Source organism: Labeo rohita, chromosome 22 (genome assembly GCF_022985175.1).
Source record: "Labeo rohita strain BAU-BD-2019 chromosome 22, IGBB_LRoh.1.0, whole genome shotgun sequence".
Taxonomy (NCBI): Eukaryota; Metazoa; Chordata; class Actinopteri; order Cypriniformes; family Cyprinidae; genus Labeo; species Labeo rohita.
Window position 1 is genome coordinate 49,228,335 of NC_066890.1, and position 22,998 is coordinate 49,251,332.

General features: G+C 35.3%; 2 protein-coding genes across 2 annotated transcripts; one reads left to right on the forward strand and one right to left on the reverse strand.

Moving 5' to 3' along the window:
* Nucleotides 1-228: 228 nt before the first annotated feature.
* Nucleotides 229-5,813, reverse strand: LOC127153425 (CD48 antigen-like). Its single transcript, XM_051094479.1, has 5 exons — nt 5,663-5,813; nt 2,506-2,615; nt 846-1,143; nt 427-696; nt 229-353 (listed from the first exon to the last, which is right to left on the reverse strand). Exons 1-5 carry the CDS (start codon nt 5,811-5,813, stop codon nt 229-231), a joined length of 954 nt encoding a protein of 317 aa, XP_050950436.1.
* Nucleotides 5,814-8,924: 3,111 nt separating this feature from the next.
* Nucleotides 8,925-17,274, forward strand: LOC127154064 (uncharacterized). Its single transcript, XM_051095460.1, has 8 exons — nt 8,925-9,050; nt 9,136-9,253; nt 11,776-12,111; nt 13,253-13,588; nt 14,517-14,855; nt 15,243-15,386; nt 15,482-15,510; nt 16,231-17,274. The coding sequence occupies exons 2-8, from the start codon at nt 9,208-9,210 to the stop codon at nt 16,288-16,290; spliced, it is 1,290 nt and encodes a 429-aa protein (XP_050951417.1). The 5' UTR covers nt 8,925-9,050; nt 9,136-9,207; the 3' UTR covers nt 16,291-17,274.
* The last annotated feature ends 5,724 nt before the right edge of the window (nt 17,275-22,998 follow it).

The following is a 22,998-nucleotide window of genomic DNA, read 5'->3' on the forward strand; positions in this document are numbered from 1 at the left end:
AGGAAATCATTTAATAAATCCAAACATGATAACACTGGTAATATATTTGTATTATTTTGAAGATATATACAAAGGCTATTGCAAAAAATAAAATAAATGTTAAAGTCTGTACATGGGTCTGTCAGCCATTAAAAAAAAATAAAGACAATTTAATAATAATAATAATAATAATAATAAATATATGATCAATTATAACAACATTTATGTTCTAGATGTGGGAATATATGCTCAATCTTGTTCAGCTCTTCTGGATATGATGTCATAAACTAGAACAATGACAATAGCCACACCCACTAGAGCAGAGAGCACCAATCGGATCACAGCTTCAGTAGAAACACAGCATTGGACCGGTTCTGAGGAATAAAAAAAGATCAAATTGAGATCAACTCAATCACAGACTAATAAACTCATGCACCATAAACATACCTGTGTGACAGAGTTTGTTGATGTCCAGATGTGTGGTCTTGTTGCTGATGGGATTGTTGATCACACAGCTGTAGGTGTTTTTATCCTGATATTCCACCTCCAGAGGTAGAGAGAGACTGATGCTGAGATCAGACACACTGATGCTGGACAATAAACTGTTTCCTTTGTACCAGGAGAGACTCACATCACTCACATTCACCACTGAACACAACAATGAACAATATGATGATGATAAACAATCTCTGCTGATGATAGGAACAGGCAGACGAGCTGGGGGAAAAAAAAAAAAAAAAAAAAAAAATAATCAACAATCTTATTTTCAATTCAGTATTTAGAGTTCAATGCTTTTTTTTTTTCCCTTTAATAATGACATTTACTCATTTTTTTATGTAAATTTGTAACAAATGATCTTTACTCACCATAGACAGAAACACTGAATGTTTTTGATGACAGTTTCACTCCAATTCTCTGTACTCCATAATATCCAGCATGTTCAGTTGTGATGTTTGTGATGGTCAGAGATCCAGTTTGATTGTCAAGTTTCAGTCTGTCTCTGAATCTCCCATCAGCACCACTATATGTGGAGAAGATTCCAGCAGCTTTACTGATTTCAGCTATTAGAGATGTTTCAGCTCCAAATCTCCACAGTATATCGTCATCTTTATGTATTTCAGTAAGATCAGTGTTTAGAGTGACAGAATCTCCCTGATGAACATACAGGGACAAATATTGTCACCAACATTTAATTTACATTTGATAATTAAGTTCAGTAATTATTGTAGGTGCAAAATAAATAATTTCCCAAAATTGTTGTTTTGGTGAATTTCACAGTTTTAGCCTAGGCACGGTTCTTTGAAGGTCTACAGAGAACAGCCTGTATTCGTAATATACATCAGCAAACGTAAAGCCTTGTGGTGTCCAGTACTTATGTTATAAACTGATTTGTTATGCTACAGAATATGTGGAAAACTCAATTGATGCAGGATTTACACGCCTAATATTCTTAATATTCTGAAATAGTGCATATATATATATATATATATATATAAATAAATCTATGGAATGCAAACACTTTGAAACTCAAAGTGCTCAGAATGCAGATAGGGCCTTATAATTTTAAGATGACTGTGTCTATCTATCTACCTACCTATATATATATATATATAATGCTGCCTGTTGATAGTGTTGTTAGTCAATGTTTTTTTGAGTGACAAAGTGTTTGTTGATGACAAGTTTAGTTAGTTATTAAGTTTAGTTAGTGTTATTAAGAATTAATTAGTTTGATTAGTTTTAGTGCATTTTTGATGTGAAATTTACTGCTGTAACAAGCTGAAAGTTTGAATCTCATGAAAAGTTGAGAGGAAGTGAATGAAGTTTTAAAAATGGGTCTTAGCGGTTGTAACAACAAACAGTAAATATGAACTAAAAAAAGCAGCAAAGACAAGCCAAACTAAAGTAATAATTTAATCAGTAAATAAATCAGTACAAAAAATTTATGTTAATTAAACTTACATGCTGTAGAGCAAAACCATCGTGGGAAGTTAAATAATGTTAACAATGAATACATGATGATAATTACAGCTAAAATGTACAAGGTTAATTCTTTTGAATATTTACAATAGCCTAAATGAGATCTTTAAACAAATCAGGCTCACTGTATCCGAATCTTTGAATGCACATGGGATTACCACATGTCTTTATTGTTGTGTATGATCATTTTTAAAAAATATTTCTTAGAAATTGCTGGGGAGGAAAAAACAAAAACCAAAAAAAAAAAAAGTAGCAAACTTTGCAATAAGGATTCATTTAGTAAATAATTGCAGATGAAAAAAATATCATTTGAACAGTAGCAGCAGCAGCTTTACTACTCCACAATGGAAAGAAATAGGTCATAAAAATAGATGTATTACTTACCGATTGTTATGAAGCGGACGGGACACAGATGGTAAGTAAACGCAATAACAGTTTATTGTAATGAGTTCAACAGACAGGATGAGAAGAAGAGGTAAGTAGACAATCTGGGTTTAGTTTGAGAGCGTAGAATGACGTTGTAACCAGTCCTTATTTGTTTGCACACACAGATGATCCGATGGACACGATGCCAATGACGACTTCCACAACCACACACCAGTACTTCACAGGACGACACGAGGGAGACGGTCGATAGGATTCTGGAGGAGAACGAGGAGCTGACAAGGAGAACACAGGTAAGTTCAAACAGGTAAGTATCACAGGTAAATTGCTACGAATAGCGAGTCCACTTCGAAAAGACGAGCTTGGACAGTGAGTGCAGACTGGTGTGTGCTTTTATGTGGTGCTTGATTGATGAGATGATAGCTGTCAGGTGCTGGTGATCAGAACTCGGGTGATTGTGAGCGTTGCGTTGTGGTGAGGGTGGAGCCTGGTGTGGATGTAACACCGATAAAACACCACCAGTACAAACAGAACAAAATAAACATGTGAGACATTTTCTTGAGTTGTTCAGTGTCTGATCTAAGAAGACTATAAAAATACTAAAGCTATATGTGAAACCTCCCCTGACAGAGTTTGACCCTCCTAGTTTATACTCTGCATTTGCATATGCTATAGTGTTATATTTCATCTGGCCCTTATTAAGACTTCAGTTGTTCATTATAGGTGACATTATTCTTTATTTATATCATTTATTATAGATGTTTATAAGATAATTAATTGCCTGGCTGTGTTAAATAGCTAAAAGTGAATTAAACTGTGTGAATTGTGGAAGAATGTTATTTCATGGTGAAATACAGCAAAACTGTAGTAATTTTAAAATTGTTGTCTATAATCAATTCACAGTTTTAGTGTAAGAAAAAATCAAAATACAAAGTTAAAACCGTGTATGATCTCATGGGACCAGTTTGCTAACGTTCATCTTTTGAGTCAAACTGAAAGCAGCTGCGGTTTGTGTTTTTGAGAAATGTGGTTTGATCTGTTGGGTGGACAAACATCTTGTAGGCCATTCAGAGTATATGTGTTTAGTTTTGTAGGTGAAGGGCTTCTTCCTGCCCTACTACCATGAACAGACTCTTTAATCTACGGAAAAAAGACATGATGAGAAAGTGTGTCTGACACAAAAGGAGAGAAACAGTACAAAATAGTCATATTCACAAGTTTAGAATCACTTTTTTTTTAAAATTTCCACTGCACAAAACACTGGCTTCTAAAATTGAATTCTGCAGACCTATTACCGCCTTGTATTCTTTGAAGTTATAGACATCTTCTAAAGGTTTCAGTAGATTTCGAGTGGGTTACTGACTTGCAAGTCAGATGTGGCCAAATATTTTGACACACATACTTTTGACACTAAGTGCATGCAAAACCTAAGATACTGATATCGCTCACAAATTCTGGAAGAATCAAACTGTAAATTGAAAAAAATAATAGTAAACAAATACATAAATAATAAATTCAATATATTTTTTGTTCAATAAAACATGCAATAGCACAAAATTATTTGATCAGTTGATCTATGGAAATATGCAGTGAACACTATTTTGTTCTGTTGTGCATGTATTGCATTATGAATCCAAACCTTGTTGAAACAAATGAAAAATATGGTATTGTAATCTGAATATCTGAAATCACCATTGATCTTAGTTATATTTGTACAGATATTCAGTGTAAATATGCTGATGAGAGATTCACAGGCACTGGAGGTGGATAATTGGTTTATTCTTGGTTTGATGACAGAATTCCTATTGTCTTGTCATGAGGAAGCCAATCAGAGGCCAATGGACAAATTTGGCCAAGATGCCGAGGTCACACCTCTACTCTTTTCAAAAGACATCCTGGGATTTTTAACGTCCACAGAGAGTCAGGACCTTGGTTTAACATCTCATTTAAAAGGACAGTGCTTGTTTACAGTATAGTGTCCCTATCAATATACTGGGGTTCTAGGACATTATCTCAAACAAAAAAAAAAACTCTGCTAGACATGTAAAAAAAAAACAAAAAACAAAACAAAACAAAAAAACAAAAAACACAACATCATCGCTCTTGTCCAAAATAGAAATCACACCTCTCTGATAACAATTCTACTTTTACCCAATAGAGTGCCCTATAAATACATGCTGACGTGTTTACAGAGGAACCTATAAACCTCTAAACAATAATGAACAAAGGAATAAACCTTACTCAATTACTGCACTTCCTCTTTATGTGTGTTGGAACTATAATAAACTTGTTAAAAGAATAGATTACTTAAAATGTAATTTTTCCATCTTATTAAATCTGCAGCATTCTGTCATGCTGGTGTAGCAGAAAACCATATCTTTCTACTTTGAACATTACTTTTATGATGTTGATTTAAATGACAAATCGCATTTTCCAGTGGGTCTGTGAGAAGCAGCAGCTAAAACAGCATCGAAACATTTCTCAACAGGAAAAATCAGTGTTTCTGTTAAGAACGTTACACTTCAAGCTGTGAAATTCAAAAAGTGACAAAACTCAATGTGCAAACGTGAAAGTGGAAGATATTATTTAGTCAAAGTCTAGTCAAAGCTCACCTTTTCAGCACTATGTGCTGATTTAAAAACACTAAACAACATTCAAGAAAATAAACATACAATGAATGGCTAAATTATAGCCTAGAATTATATGCCAAGGACAATGTAGTGCTGATCTCTACTTGCCAGATAAAAGTTCAGAGTCTGTGTGTCAGGTTTGGTTAAGGGATGAGGCAAGGACTTGATGCAGAGAAAACACTACTGGCCACTGCACTGAGCATAACATGGCAAAGCAACACACACACTGGAATATTTAACAACAAACTCACACAGGACTGCAAACACAAGGAGTATAAATAAAAGTGCAAACAACGAGGGTAACAAGGAAGGACAGGTGGAAAATTATCCAATAATCAGGTAACAAGAAGGGTGGGGTTAAGATGAATAAACAGAAGCAGATGGCATACAGATACAAACAAATCAAAAGCCTTATGCACAAAACATGACACAAGAACATGTGACTAATGAAAACTCGAGCCACGTGGTACACATAGACAGAAAGATGATTCGGCCCGAGCAAACTCAAATCTGCACACACACAACAGCCACTTTTTCACCATTGGGCCAAGCCATACTTGTTGCTTAACTGTTTCATTCCATGCAGATCCAGGCCAGCTGGTGTAATGGAGGCCAGCAGGTAGGCTGCTGTAAAGGTAAACCTCACTCCCCTGATCTCAAGAGGAGCACTAGCGACAGACACTAGTGGCTACAGTCTTCAGCCTCCTTGTTATTGGACCCGCCTCCCATGCCGGAGACCCGCTCGGAGCAGGTTTGTGAATAGGACCCACAGAGAGGGGTTACACTGGCACAGATATGGTTTAGTTTTCCACTATGAGGCTGATAACAGAGCTTGAAATCCATCTTTTTCCTGAGCAACTGTTGAGTGGCACCATGATGGATTCTAACTTCCATTTGGGTGCTTTCTTGTTACGATCTACATAGAATGGAGATGTTAAAATAGGGTAAAATGATTGACTGAATTGAAACTTTTTCAATATAGCTAAACCAACGTCATATTATCGGCTCTAGAAGCACCAGAGACTGGAAATGTAAAGCACTATTCCAGTCGGGCGAGACTTTTGTGTTCAGAAAAAGGTAGATACAAATGCAGAGTCAGTTGCTGCCTTGGTAATGCAAGTGTTTACATATGGTATGAAATGTAAATAGTGACCTCATTATGAAGGATGATCAGATATTTTTATTTACTTCGATCAAATAGTGCACTTGGCCAGCTGGTTGCCCACTGAAACTGGGTTGAACTGGGTTGAGCATGGTCAGTTCATGAATGGGTGACCTCCTGGGATAGCTAGTTTGCGGCAGGAAGAGGTGCTAGTGACGCCAGCAGGGGGTGTTCACACTGTAGTACAACATGTTTCTTGTTCACTCCTTGATCCTGGAACAACATTCCAACTAACCAGAATTAAGGGATAACTTTTCAGAAACTGTCAGATTTAGGCTTATGATCAGGGTTACATGCTTCTACACCTTGTTATCATTCATATATCATATCATATGATATTCATATATCAGTTTTGCTGTTAATCAGTTATCATTTCGCTCAGATTTTAGGAATAAATTATGGGTAAGGTTAGGTTTAGGGGTGGGGATTGGGTTAAGTTTATATTTTTGAAAAGTAATTTGAGATGTTGAAACTTTTTTTTTTTTTTTTTTTATCTTACACTCTTTGAAGAAGATCTCAAATTATGGTTTTATAGCAGGGAAAGTAACTAATACATATTTTGTAGAGAAAGTTTGTGGTTTAGCAATGGTATCTATTTATTTATTTATTTAAAATTGTGATCATTATTAATAACCCATATAAGCAGTGATGCTTCACAAAGCAAATAGCACATTTATTTTGTGAGAGTATGGCTCATCCCTAGTGGTCAAATGCTGTATTAGTTTCATTTCTGAATGTTTAGATCTGCTAAACGAGACGGCGCTATTAAATCGCTATAGGGATATAAACGCAGATAAGGATATGTGTTTACAGTACAAGCCATTAGGTGGAAAAAGCATAACTTTGGCGCATTGTCAACAAAATAATTTCCCTAGCAACCGTCGTAAAGGCGGACAAACGCTTCTGTTTGCATTCGAGGTGCACGTACGATATTAACAGAGATGGTCATTTAGTGTCACACGTGTTTATTTATGGAGTTTTCTTATCATGTAAAGTAAGATCTTGGACTAAATTGTGTGTTCTTTCTTTGATTCAGATGTAATGTTTATGTGTAGGTTACGTCTCCCTGGTTGCCCCATGTTCGCGCGATTTCATACTCATCCGCTTCTCAGATGCAAAGAAGTTAAGGACTTCGCTTGAGTTGTAAATCTGACTTCAAGTGGGGTCACTTTTCTTAGTCGTAGAAGTTAGAAGTTACCTCTTATAAAGTGACAGAATCTCCCTCCATCACTGACACTGACATTGTCTTCTGTGTTTAGCTTGTAGATTAAGGGTGTCTTCCTGTTAGATATATAAGACCCTCTATAGAAACACTAAACCACAGTGAGAAAGTGTTTTTGACATAGAGAGAGCAATGCAGTAGCCACACAACAAACTTGTTTAACACAACTGTAGTTTGCAAAACTTTTATATCAAGTTGTACTCGGTTACCACTGCTTCACAGGTGAACTTTTTGTCAACAGCTCTCCTTATGCATTTTACATTTTAATATATAATACTTGAATGCTGTATATATGAGAAGTGTTGGCAGTATTATACCGGATGGAAAATTTTAACGCTGCACTGCAAATAGAGATGGGTATTATAATTTCAATAAAATATTTTTAGTAAGGCATTTTGCAGTGGATTTGTAAAAGTTGTTGTATACATGTTTTGGCCTGAGTTTTTGTTGCATTTACACAGTTTTGAATGGCAGACATTGTGTGGTGTTTCCAAGGCTTCGAAACAGTGAATCATTTTGCAAAGCAATTGGTTCAGTTGATTAAAAGCTATCACTAGCTGTAACAGTAAAAAAAAAAAAAAAAAAAAAAAAAAAATTTTTCGAAGATTTTACAAAATCTCTGTGCAGCTGCCCGACGTCTCATTTGACACTGCAAATGCTAAGGATGCTTACCTATGTATGACGGATGTTGAAAAGAAAAAAAAAAAAAAAAAACAATATAATGCAATATGTTAATTAAAAGGGCTGGCCTTAAGGTGGTCAATGATACGCTGTTTTTAAGCCACATGACATTTGAATGTTCCTCCAATCACTTTTTTTGCACTGTCACCCCAACATGGAGGACACCTGTTGAAGTGCTCCAGAAATTGCTCTGTAAACCTAATTTCTGAAGTTCTCTTCTCAAGGGAGATTTTTTTTTTGCATCATCTTTGGTTAGTAAATTACATATTTTTATTCAGAAATCAATATTATCTAACATAGTTTTTCTGTAAAATGAGAAAATATCAATGTTGCCATATGGCAACACTGTACCACTATGGAAAAATAGGTATGTTTCCATATGGCAACACTGTTCCACAGTGGAATTGAAGTAATGTATTTGCCCATTGGGATTTTTTATAGATAGTAACATCAATAACTTGATTGTAATTATTTCTTTATTTAAAGTGTTTATTGTAATATATGTGTATTTATGTATAAATAAGAAAATTATTTAGTCTTTGCAAAAAAATGAATACAACATTTTATGGAAAGGGCAATAGGAAGAGTGCCGAGTTGCCTCTTCCATGTGATGACAATCAGGATGAGGTAGCCTTCAGTGACTGCAATAATGAGTGTGTTTGTGCGTGTTTATGTATTTGTAGGAGTGTGTGGCAGATTTTGATGGAAATGAAGATACATCAATTTCTAAAAGAAATGTACATTTGAATTGAAAAGTAAATCATAATTTAATAGAAAAAGTAATTTTGGGCCATTTTGCATTGTGGTACATTGTTGCAATATGGCAACGTTTTCCTAAATACAAAATTACAAAAACTATGTGCGCGCTTATTATGATAACTACGGGAAATCTGCAGACTGCGGAAACGGCTGTGGTGTTTTGTTTTGTTTTTATTTCGTCAGTGGAGTCCTCGGCAAAACTCTTTACACAATCTAAACATCAAAGGGAAAACACGAATGATGCTTCGATTGAAATGTAATATGTTATTTTTGACATATGTCTAAGCTTCAGTTAACCTGTTTGTCGTCGAAATAACTTACTTTCAATTTCATTTGTGCAGGGCGTCGACATAGGAACAAAACACTTATTTCCATAAAAACTGCATTCATTTTGTAGTGGAAAAGTGCTGAAAATGACGCTCTTTAGTTTGGTCACATTGTGCGCACCCTTCCTGGCTGGTAAGACATTTAAATTGTTCAACTCTCTCTTCCATAAACGATAAAAAACAAATAATGCTATGCAAATTCTAATAAAGGCTACAGGAATGCACAATAATAAATGCGTATTAATAATAATAATTAGTGGTGGCGATATGAAGCTTTCCGGGCAGACGCGATGGAGAGTAGGCTAGTTCATTTCTCGAGGTTTTGCAATCAAACGAGGCACTAGTGACGTCATTTCACAAAAACTATACAAGCCTCCATACGGAGCTCCGTCTGGACGTACCTGACATTCTCTATACAAGCTTCGAGGCGTAACATCACTACAAATAATACTATGTCCAAAAATCAATTTCAATAGTAGGCAGTGTTGAGGAAAATTACTGTTAAAAATAATGCATTAAAAAAAGGGTTTCTCAGATGTTGCCTTGCGGGGCCATGCAGTGCAGAGTTCAGCTCCAACCTTAAACAGACTCGCCTACCTGTGATTTCTAATGATCCTTAAGGCATTCATTAGCATGCTCAGGGTTAGAGCTAAACTCTGCAGGAAAGTGGATCTTGTGGGACAGATTTGAGGATCCCTGCATTACAATTTTGCATTAATCCATTAAAAAATAACTGATTATGTTACTTAGTTACTAGGGGTGGAGCCGAACCCGAATACGGTATTCGGAAAGGCACAAATAGCGTGTTTTTTACAAATACTTATTTCGAACAAATACTTAAAAAAATATTTGTATTCGGGAACAAGAAAAACTTTATATCAAAAAGCTGCGTTTCCTCATGAGACCGCAGTGCACGCCCGCATGAGCGAGTGAGTGGGTGACATTCAGGAGTCGGAGGGGTTGGGGGCAGGGCATATGCTCCCAAAATTTAATCTGCGCGACCGCAAAATATATTTGGAAGCATTTGTGCGAGTGCGAGAAATCGTTGCGGTGCGACTTGTTTTTATTTCTTTACAAAACTTTCGCTAGCCTAACTACTGCCCAGACCGCTGTGAGCTGATACAGTGACAGTTTCGCCGTTTTCTCCAACATTACATAACTAATGAAACTCGATCTGTACATTCTTAACAGATTTTAGATATTAGCCGTCAATCACTCCCTGTCACTGACACTGCGCTCCGCTGAAACTCGGAACCGGCCGTTTTTTTCTCTCTCTCTTAACCAACCTCTGTTCCAGATTTGTACAAACTACATTGCAATTAGGGGTGTGTGATATGACGATTTTTGATTGTGGACAATTAAAATGTCTCCACAATCTGCTTTTGAAGAAATATACTATATTTTGTGCTACAGCGCACATTCTGGCATACATTCACATCAAATGATAACTCCACTCACGCAGGGGCGTAATTTCCACTGGGGACACACTTTTCAAAATCCCGTTTGTGTCCCACCACTTGAATAGTTTTGTTAAATTAATGTCTTGTATTGTGGAATGCACGCTCAGCACCGCAGAGAGTTTCGCGCCATCGTTAAAACTAAACCGAAAGTAAAACGCGCGCGCGCATTCAAAAGCAATTTTAATACCCCACGTTTAGAGAGCGACTCCCCAGTTCACCTTAGCATAGCTTCCCGTCACTCATTAACTTAGTTGGAACTCCTCACATGGATTTGGGCAACCAAATAGAAAAGAGTGTGGCTGCTGCTGAGATCTCTTGGTCCTCCACCAGCCAAAAAAAGTGTGTAGAAGTGTAACGCAAAAAAACTGGATTTTTACGCCTATTTTGAATTTTACTCGAATACAAATACAAATACAAATACTTTTCTCCCCTCAACAAATACAAATACAGATACAAATACCGGCTGCTTTGCACACCCCTATTAGTTACTTTAGTTACTTTTTATGGAAAGTAATGCATTGTGTTACGTTTGGATACATTTTTGTCACTATGGGCTGTTTTTTTTTTTTTTTTTTAATAACCAAAAATATAGATATTTGGCAACCGTAAAAACAGCAAAAGTGAAATGAATAAGCCTCTGACTGAGGTGTCTCTGTCTCTGCACCTCAATCACAATTTCTCTCAACATGGGGACAGGAGAGCTGTCAGTCAATCAGTAAGGAATCCATGAAAAAAAAAAAAATCAGATTTTATTTTTTATTTTTTTAATGATAATACAACTAGCATAAAACAAAGAACATCCATCCAGATAATGACATGGAGAATGAAGAATCAAGCTCATGTAAACATTTAAACTGCTTCATTTGGCTTGTCTTGTCATCTATATGTAAACATTTATTATGTAAGGTAGATTAGTCAGGGCAGTACTATTAAAAAAAGATCCCTTTATTAAATTATTACAATTTTGCATTATCTGCAAAGGGTATGTAAACTTATGAGCATAACTGTGTTATGAATCATGAGGTGTGCTGTATGTTGTTCATATAGTCCATGTTCTTCTGCTGTTTGTTAGCGTGTGTTACATTATGAATCCAGACATTTCTCTACCTACAATCTTTACGATCTGTAGAAGAACATTTTCACACCTGATGTATAATTTTGTTTGGCTAATAATAACTGTTCATTTTTTTTCCAGGTGTGCTTGGTGTTTATAGATATGGAGTGTCACAGACTGTGAATGAGGGAGAATCAGTGACTTTACAGACTGGTGTTGAAATAAACAAACAAGAAAAGTTGAGATGGTATTTTAATGACATCCTCATTGCTGAACTGAACAGAGATCTCAGTTATAGCTGTACAGATTTTCAGTGTAAAGATGCTGATACGAAATTTAGAAACAGACTGAAGCTGGATCGTCAGACTGGATCTCTGACCATCAAAGACACCAGAACCACTGACTCTGGAGTTTATAAACTAAAGATAACACGAAAGAGTGGAGAAAGTGTGAAGCTCTTCATTGTTGCAGTACATGGTGAGTCATTACATTTATGCTGCTGCATCTGTGTTGCTTGGTAGCCTCTCTGCTAAACATTTCCTGAAGAACTATATTGCTGTACAAAATGTAAATAATTTAAATTATGAAATGATACAAATCTTGCTTTATGACACCATGACAGGTATATGTATTAACAACTTTAAGCAATTAGCCCATAAAATTTGAGGTACTTGGCTCTGAGTTGTACTTGGCCATGGCCTAACAGGCTTATTGGTTTAATTTGTAAGTTTAATAGTAAGATTTAAAGATGATTTGTGTTTAGTCTCAGCAGTTAGTTTTGGTTCATAAAGTGCTGCATTTGTGTTCTAGTCTAAATTAAATAGATAGTTTAACCAAAAATTAAAATTCTGTTATTTAATTAATTCTGTATTGGACATTGCAGGTAATTTTGACAGTAATATATGGTTTTTGGAAGTGGAGAAAGAACATGTAATTTACGGTGCATAACCGCAAATTGACATTCCCAGAATTCCGTGTTACATTTCAAATTTGATGTGTTTTTTTTTTTTTTTTTTTTTTTTTTTTTTTGAGATAACTATAATTCTTCTTAGTTTTTTTTTTCTTATCGGTTTTGTACATTTGGATTGTATGTTACATCTTATGTTGTTAAATGAATGTTTGTTGCATTATTTTAGTTTCATGTGTGTTACCATGATGGTGTTTAGTGTTTGTGTGAATGACACTGTGCACCTCCTATATATGTTAATATTTAAAAGTTGCTTGTGATGGGCTTTGCTTCATTATGTGACTTTCTCATCACCACCTGCTTTTGGTGGTCGTCAGTGTATTACAGAGGTACAAAACATATTTCAGTACTTGGGTTGGCATATTAACAATAAATCAGTTAATGAAATTATGGTATTTAAATGTAAAATCTAAGTTAAAACCATAAAACCAAAAACATTGCTACCATATTTTTTACAGTAGCATTACATAACATTACATACAGTGTAATGCTATGAATGGAATTCCTTTTATCAAACTAAAAATGTATGGAAAACGCATGTTTTTGTGGTCAACTCACACCTGCTTTCAATGTGTGAAGCATTTGCTATTTTTCACAGCACTTTCCTGTTGTGTCATTTTGTTCGGCTTATAATGTTAATTTCTTCTTCAGGTTTTTTCAATATGAATGCAGAAGGAGAGTCAACATTTGTGATGGAGGGAGATTCACTCACTCTGCACACAGATGTTGAAACAAATCAACAAGAAACAATTAGATGGTATTTTAATGACGCTCGTATAGCTCAAATGACTGGAGATCTAAGTTATATCTGTACAGATGTTCAGTGTAATGAAGATACTAAGACATTCAGACACAGACTGAATCTGGATCATCAGACTGGATCTCTGACCATCACAAACACCAGAACCACAGACTCTGGAGTTTATCGTCTACGGATCATCAGTAGCCACACCATCACTGAAAAGATATTCATTTTTGCTGTATATGGTAAGTCATTATATGTAAAAAAAAAAAAAAAAAAAAAAAAAAAAAAAAAAAGTTATGTACAGTAAAAGTTAGTGATTTTTTTTCAGTGACATGGTTTTCTCTGTACCTGTATATTAGTTCATATAAAGAGAATTGTGTCAAAAAAACATGCGTACTGTTGAATTTGTAGATTTAAATATATTTTTATTTCGATATGATGCAAAACATTGCTTTCCCATTGGTTATTTATTAATTTTATCATTTAGTCTTGTTCTGGTGAAGATTAAAGTTATATTATTGTCTGTTTAAATGGATCTCTTATATAATAGTTGAAATGTTAAGTTGTACTAAGCCACAACTTACCCAGCAGGCACACAACGTCATAAGATGCTGATATTTGGTTAAATTTCGGTTGCGACGTCGGCTGACCAAAATTCAATGTAAATTCAACGTTTAATGTCAACGTTAAATTGATGTCCAATACCAGTGTCAGCTGACGTTGATATTTGGTTCTTTTTAGGTTGTGTAACCAAAATCCAACAATAAGTCAGCGTCAAATTGACGTCAAATACTGACGTCAACACGATTTTCATTCTCAACCAAAATGCAACGTCTGTCCGACATCATGTCCAGCGTCAACCTGACGTTATATAGACGTCCAGTGCCTGCTGGGTAGATATTTGAGTTGAAAAAAAAAAACCTAAAAACCCAGTTGCCTTAAAATTTCAAGCTGAATCAACTCAAATATATAAGTTGCTACTTAGTACAAATAAACATTTAAAGTTGACTAAACTGTTTTTGAGTTGACTGAACTTAAAATTTTAAAGGCAGCCAAGTAACAAATTATTTTAAGTTGACTCAACAAATTGTTTTTTTACAGTGTAGAATTTTATAAAAAATTTGCTTGTCCTTCCATCAGCTCTTTGCAAATTGTTAATTTGTGTTTCAGATGCTCCTGCTGCTGAACGAAATCAAATGAAGAGAAAGTCAGTGATGGAGGGAGAATCTGTTACTTTAGATCCTGGTGAAATGGAAAACCTTAATTATTTGATGACATGGTATTTTAATGACATTCGCATTGCTCAAATCACAGGAGATCCGAATAAGACCTGTACATATGGTCAGTGTGAAGATGCTGATGGAAGATTCAGAGACAGACTGGAAGTGAATCCGACTGGATCTCTGACCATCACAAACACCACAACCACAGACTCTGGACTCTATAAACTACAGTTCAACAGCAGCAGCAGGATCAGTATCATAAAGATATTCAGTGTTACTGTCACTGGTGAGTATTATTAGTCATTCCATGCCCCTTGCTGTGTAGTTTTAAAAAGCAGTTTGAAATATGTAAATCAACCCAGGGAATGTTTACATTGTGGGCTGTTGGAAAGATTGAGCTTTGGTTCAATATTAAAGTGCAAGTTACATTTGTTGCATTATGAATTTTACAATTTTCAAGTCTATTGTTATTAATGACAGAAATGCATAATATTGCTCAGTTGTCCTGTGAACACTGCTGTTTCTTGTTGCTATTTTACCTGCCATTCCTCAAAAATCCACCCAAATCAATATTATACTAATGGCCTAGGTAGACAAGTCTAAATATCAGTCAAAAGTATTGTTAAAGTTGATTATTAGTCAGTGTCTAGAAATTATGATTGTCTGTCTTTAGCTGTTCCAGACCCAACTGTGGCTTCAGGTGCTAAAGAAGGAAGAAATGCTATTGTAGTTGTTGTTGTTTTGCTGTTCGTGGCTGCAGCAGTTGCTGGTGTGATTTGCTATCGCCACAGGAGATCTACACAAACAAGACAAAATGGCAAGATTTACACACAGCTGATTTAAAAAAAAAATGTTTTGTTCCAATTAACCAAAGTAATGTGCGTTTAATTTCATTTGTTGTTGTTGAAACAGGCACCATTAGGCTTCACAGATATAATGAGGTGAGATAATATGTGCACTGAATCTATCTACAAAAAAACTTTATATATATCTGCAAATCTCACAATTATATTGTTTCTGAGATTTCTGAGATATGTAGTTTGATTCAGAAATCATTACATAGAAAATCTATATTAAAAAAGAATACCGTTGTAAGAATATGGTGAGATTCTCTTTTGATGTTAGCTGTCGTATCATGTTATTATATGAATAAGCAAAAATATTATGATGTTTTTGGATCTCTAGATCAATTTTGATGGGATCAGTCATGATTAGAAGCTTCAGGCAATCAGACTCTATAACATTTATTTCCAGTGGATTTTACATTTTGTTAATATTAAGAAATGAATTGATGAAATGATGTTTGTTTTATCAGCAAGCAAGTCATGTTTAAACGTAAAAGACTTCACCGTATGCATGTATGATGAAACATTTACTAAAATATGTATTTTTACAATACATAAATATTTGTTGTCGGACTTCAGATTATTTACTTGAAAAACATTAACTTGTACATTGTACAATTACAGCAAAAAATAATGACATGTTACTGTGTTCAGAAGACTGAATGTTCATTCTGCCTCTAACCAGATGACACTTTTATGTTTTTGTTTCTCTTACTGATTTATTATCTAGAATTTGTGATTTTACCTGCTGTTTGTGTGACTGAATCATCAATCCTAATCATTTGTTTTACCTACTGTGAATGCGTTTTCATACAGGAGAGTGCTGGAAAACATTCAACTTCCTTATCGGAATGGGATTCACCTGGTGACTGCTGAAAATAGGACATCACAGTAGTATTAATTATTATTTGGGTAACTTGTGGGAAATGAAAGAGGCAAATTTTCCACTCTGTACTAAATGTTTTATAGTTGAAATGAATAAAAATATATTATTTGAAAAATTATTATACATATTTTTCTTATATGTGATGTAAATTGTAAAGTGATGTACTAATGGAATACTGTTCAGTTTTATTGTTTGTTTTTTTGTTTTTTACTTCCAAGTTTGTGCATGTTATGAGGAGGAAGATCTGTTGTCATGATCTCAGTCTGAGTTCCCCTGTCTTGTTTTGTTTTCTTTTCCTTGTTGGTTCTGTATTCACTGTCTTTGTTCAGTTCCTGTTGCCTTAAGGCAGGGGTCACCAAACTTGGTCGTGGAGGGCTGGTTTCCTGCAGAGTTTAGCTTTGACCCTAATTAAACACACCCGAACCAGCTAATCAAGGTTTTACTAGGTATACTAAGAAATTCCAGGCAGGTGTGTTGAGGCAAGTTAAATCTAAACTTTGCAGGACTTTGCCCTCCAGGATCAAGTTTGGTGACCCCTGCCTTAAGATAAAGCTTACTACTTTATAACTTCACATTATCTGTCCATTCTTCTGTGTGTATTTTAGAATATAATCACTGTGTGATTGAAATGATCACCTTCGCTTGCTTTCTGCTTGCTCAGTGTGGACTCTACCACAACATTCCAAGACAGGAAAAAGAACAGGAAATATTATAAAGTATGTTTGACCCCAGCATTATCTGTTTGTCTGAACAATGATGGAAGAAGGCTTCTAATTGTGCAAACATCTGTTTCTTTCTGAGGTTTATCCTGTTTGATGTGGATTATGAGATCTGTTCCCAGAGTCACTTACTCTTTGTATTATCCAAGGAAACGAATCGGTAAAGTTCAGATATAGAACTGTTTTATAATGGAAATTAATGTGAATGTTGTTTGTTTGCACATTAACGTTATTAAAATGACTATTAAACATACTGTAATAACTAAGTTTGTAATTGAACTCTGTGTTTGTCATTATATGAGTTTGTTATAGAAAAAAAAAAATAAAATAAAAAAATAAGTACACATTTATTTAATTTATAGAGTGTTTAGAGTGGAATGTGATTTCAACTCGTGGGTTAAACTTTTACCTTTAAAATTTTAGGATTCAGTATTTGACCTTGCCCCAAACCAAAACCCTGTATTTATGTTGCGTGATGGTGAAGGCTAATTTTGGAAAGGTGGATTCTTGGTTACAGCACTAGATGGCACTCTATTAAAATTGGCTGTACATGCTTGTCTTTTCACTTTTAAAGGGACAGTTCACCCCTGTAGCAAATTAGCTCAAAAGGGAAATATATATAAATAAATACAATTTATTATAATTAATTACTATAATTTATATCAGCTGTCAGTAATAACTGTAGCAGAATTAATATTGTCATCAACCAATCTGCTTGTCCAGCGAACATTGTGTAATTTCACGTCAAATTATATTTTCATGGCCACAGAAAATAACATTCTTACAGCATTAATGCATGCAGCTTGATCGTAAAGGAATCGTAAAAGGACATTAATTTGCAAGGCAGAATCAGAAACTTGAATTTGTGCACAAGAGTTTTATTAATTAAACACTTACACAGACTAACCCAGGGGTGGCGAAAATCGGTCCTGGAGAGCCACAGCCCTGCATAGTTTTGTTTCAACCCTAATCAAACGCACCTGAACAAGCTAATCAAGGTCTAAAGGTTACTAGGAAGCTACAGGCTGGTGAGATTTTTTTTAGGGTTGGAGCTGAACTCTGCAGGGCTGTGGCTCTCCAGGACCAGAGTCAAACAAACAAACAAACATACAGTCACCCATACATGGGAGAACGGCAAGTGAGACCGGATGAATGAAGTTAGAGAAACAAGAAAATGCAGATATGCAAAAAGAGTCAGTTAACCTCTGTTTCTTTCAGTTAATGTATGATAATTGCATTGCTTCGTTGACGCGTGTCCAGATGCAGTCTCGGATGAAAGTCTTGATGGTTTCATGGTTTGGATTTGCAATCACTTTCTTTCAGGTTTAAAGAGTGATGAACTCCAAAGATGTTCTGACTCAGTGGTGACTGGGAGTTTCTTCCCAGGTGGAAAGTGAAGAAGATTTAAAAGCTGAGAGAGAGACCCAGCTGAAATCCGGAGGTCTTTGATGAATGAAAAAACAAGGCCAAAGCCTGGCGCAAACGTAGGAGTCCCAAAGAGTTCTAGCTCATCCTCCTCATCTTCTTAGGATTTAGAAGAACCGCAGACTGGCTTCTGAGGCCTGCAAGGCACGGCTGCCCCAGCTCTGGGACTTAGCAACCAGAAGACGGGAAGGTGATGAGAGATGAGTGACTGGTGTGAGGTCTGTATCTCCTATTGAGGTCACACCTAGGTCACAGAGCCAATGGTGACTTTCACTTTTGGAGAGAAAGTTTATGACTCTTTGTCTGTGAGCATGGTATTTTGCATATGTAATTCGATTGGGTGTTGATGCAAAACTACTAAGATTCTTAAAACACTGATATGTTGCATAGATATCAACATATAATTATACACCATCTTTTAGATCATTAAAATACAAATTCAAAGAGACCAAACATGGTATATGTGGGGTTATACTAACTAGTGATCTATCATAACACATGTATAAAACAGTATACAATACAAAAGATAATATACTAGAACAATAATAGTACACACATTGACTTGAGGATATGTGTGTTCGTTCACAGAAAGGTTTGTCTAAGAATTAATAAAATAAGTAATTTCCTATAGCAGTATGTGTCTGTTTTAGAGAGAATTAAGTAGGGGGTGATTCTGGTTGCCATAGTAACCAGGGGCCTGGTGGGCCATCAGAGACATCCTGGCACCCAGTGTGGTGGATTGGGCGAGGGGGTCTGTGATTATTTGTTAATCTAATGAATAATTGATTTTGTAAATCTAATGAACAATTGTGTTTCTGATTGGCCCAAATGCTACACCCCGAAATTAAAATTCTGTCATTAATTACTCACCCTCATGTTGTACTAAATCTGTAAGACCTTTGTTTATCTTTGGAACACAAATTAAGATATTTTTGATGAAATTTTCTGAACTTACATGGACATGCAAGGCAACTGACACGTTCAAGGCCCAGAAAGGTAGTAAGGACATCATTAAAATAGACATCAGTGGTTCAACCGCAATGTTATAAAACTATGAGAATACTTTTTATGCAAATTAAAAAAAAAAAAAAAAAAAAAAAAAAAAAAAAGGCTTTATTCAACAATTTTTCTCTTCTGTGTGAGCCCTGAACAGTATATGTAGTCCATTTTACAGTAGGATGACTTGTCAAAGCAGACCACATAAAATATATATTGATTCTAAATGCACTGTTCATTTGTTTTACTGTACTAAATGCATATGATGTTATATAACAAGGTATTACATCTGAACTGAAAGTTAATGCATTAGTTTACAACGCATTAGTAATATTGGTTTATTAGGGAGATCCCATACTATATGCACACCTCATATGAAAATATTCTACTGCACCGTTTTTTACAGATGTGTGACATTACACCTCTACAGACCCCATTTCTAATGAGTGGAAAAACGAATGGCTTTATAGGGGATGTCCCATTCTGCATCCCTTATATGAAACCATGTAATTGTCGTCAACAATTTATCATTATAGTTTTAATTATTGGGTCTTAGTATCTGCTGGAAGGAGTTTGGATCGTAGAGTGATCATTTTGACTATAATGCAATTCTACAAGCTTACAAAGACATCGCAGTGACAATGGTAAAATACAGGAAATCTGAAAAAAAGGGAAATTAAAATAGCTGCCGGATTTGGTATTTTGCAGTGAAGCTGCTTTGTCTAAATAACTCAGATGGTTTCATATGAGCCGGAATGGAAAAACACTTTCAACCACACACTATTGACACCTCAAACACACTCTCACACACTGACTCTCACACAAACATCTAGCAGATACAAGCTCGTGCACCTGTTTGTCCAAAAGATCAAACCACATATCTGTACAGATGTGAATCAGTGAGACAGCAGCATCTCCAGTGCTTTTGCTGCATCTATGTTTTGCACCGATATTTACAAACATGGTGTCTTTAGGACTTTAAACATGCCAAACATGAGAATTCTCCAATGGACCATACGATTCAGATCTATCAAAAGTCTTTCTACTACAAAACAATTTCTTTGGAAATTTTTAGAAGACCATTTCATGAATCCATCTTTAATTAAAATGCTTGAAACCCCTGATCCTGCTGCGGCGTGGTGATTGATGCTAATCCCAAAACTCTGAAACTGAGGTTGTTGTTGGAGGTTCTGGGTCTTGCACTTGCAGAATGATTTTAGTTTGTTCACCATCTCATGGCAATAGGTGCATACTCAACATGATCTTCCACTTTAACATTCTGTAAAACAAACAAACAAACAAACAAACCAACAAAAAATAATAATAAGAGACAAGTGAGAAGTAACATATTAAAAGAAGAAGAAGAAGAAGAAGAAGAAGAAATATGACCCTTAGAGCAGCAGACAAAAAAAGCTGTGCTGTTATAAAACAGGTTTGACTAATTTTAAAAATGCATTTGCTTTTGGACTGTTGTGCAACCAAAAGTAATGTGCATCGTTGTGACTTTCGTTTCCTGAAGGCTTCAGTTTCCTGTGAGACGTTTTAATGTAGTAAGTTTCTTCTAAAATGAACAAACACTGTTCACCACTCAAAACAAAGAAAGTTCAGTCCACTTAAAATTGTAAAATACAACCCTTTTTGTATTGGGACATGAAGAATTTTGTTTACAACTAACTGGACAGTGCATTTGTTAACAATCATTTAAGTACAAGTTTTTTGTGGTCACCATTGTGCGGAAGAGTTGCACTTGTTCTTTTATTGTGTGTTGCTTCACTCATTGAGAAATAACTGCGCTAAAGCCAGTTTCTCAGGTTTTTTTTTTTTTTTTGAGTGTTTCTGGCATTGAATGATAATCTTATGATTTTTATAATTATTGTATATATGTTATGTGTGTTATACAAAAAACACAGTCACACAATTCTGACTCACTGCTGACTTTATACAGAGACGCATAACATACATTAGAAATAAATTCTCTTACCGAGCTCTGTGCTTTTCTTTTATGGAATGTGGGATCAGCATAAATTATCTCTTCATCACAAGTCTGACCTGTTTTTGCAATAGCAATACCAATAGATGCAATAAAACAACAACACTCAAACTTAGCTGGAACCATTTCTTCAAGATGTATGTGTCAAGATTAAATAATTAATGTATGCAATTAAATATTAAAGTGTAACCTTTGTAAAAAAAAAAAAAAAAAAAAAAAAAAAAAGCACTAACAACTTTAATTTTAACTGTTCCATACACAAAATGTCCCCAACACAGTATGTTTATCTTTAAACTTATAGAGATATTCCTTATTACAGATCATTTCTAATCAAATGAAGACAGAATGTTTAAAGCATGTGCATTCTTCACAATTGCCATCAAAACTATTAATCACAGTTATTTATTTATTTGTATGACTGAGATGAGTAAAGAGCTGTGTCCAGTCTCATATAGATATAAACATGTATGAGTTTAATCTACAGAAATTGCACAAAAAAAAAGCACATTAGTTCAGTTAGTATGTGTATATATATATAAAGAGTTCAGATGCAAAACCCTCTAAAAGCCACTTTGGTCAAAAATGAGATAATGATACTGAGTGAATGCTCCCGACGCATAGCATACATCCATCAAATACTTTTACTTTAAACTCACTAAATCCCAGCCTCAGCCCAGTCAGAAGTACCAGTACTTACTGGTAAGCTATACATAGGAGCCTGATAAAAATTCTTATTTGAAAGAAAAACTTCAGGTGGACTTAGTGGCTTTTGCATCTGAGCTCTGAATTATATATCAATAATTTGTTATAATAAAAGCAATAGGCAACACTTGCCTTCTTGATCAGTTTTTCTGTGTTTCCTGCAGATGCAGAAGATCGCAACAGCAGCTACAATCAACAGAGATCCAGCAACAGCAGCTGAGATAATTGCTATCATAGATACAGAGTCTGTAACAATAATTACTAAAATAAGTGAATGTGTCAGTCTGCTCTACAACAAAAGACAGAGATCAGCTCAGTAAATAAACTGCTGTCATACCTGCACATGTGTGACAAATTTTGCTGATGTCCAGATGTGTGGTCTGGTTGCTGATGGTATTGTTGATCACACAGCTGTAGGTGTTGTTATCCTGATATTCCACCTCCAGAGGTAGAGAGAGACTGATGCTGAGATCAGACACACTGATGCTGGACAATAAACTGTTTCCTTTGTACCAGGAGAGAGTCACATCACTCACATTCACCACTGAACACAACAATGAACAAGATGATGATGATGAGGAACAGTATTCGGTAATGTTAAGAACAGGCAGACGAGCTGGAAAACATAAGAGAATAAAGAGAAATCTGAATAAAGCTACAGAATAGTCTTATTACCAGTTCTGGGTGCAGAGTGGCTGTTTAGTGTACCATTTGATTATGTAAATATAAAATAAGAATATGAAAAAGACAGGATAAATAATGTTTCCACTCACCATAGACAGAAACACTAAATGTTTTTGATGAAATTGTGTCTCTATCTATCTCTAGTTGATAGAGTCCAGCATGTTCAGTTGTGATGTTTGTGA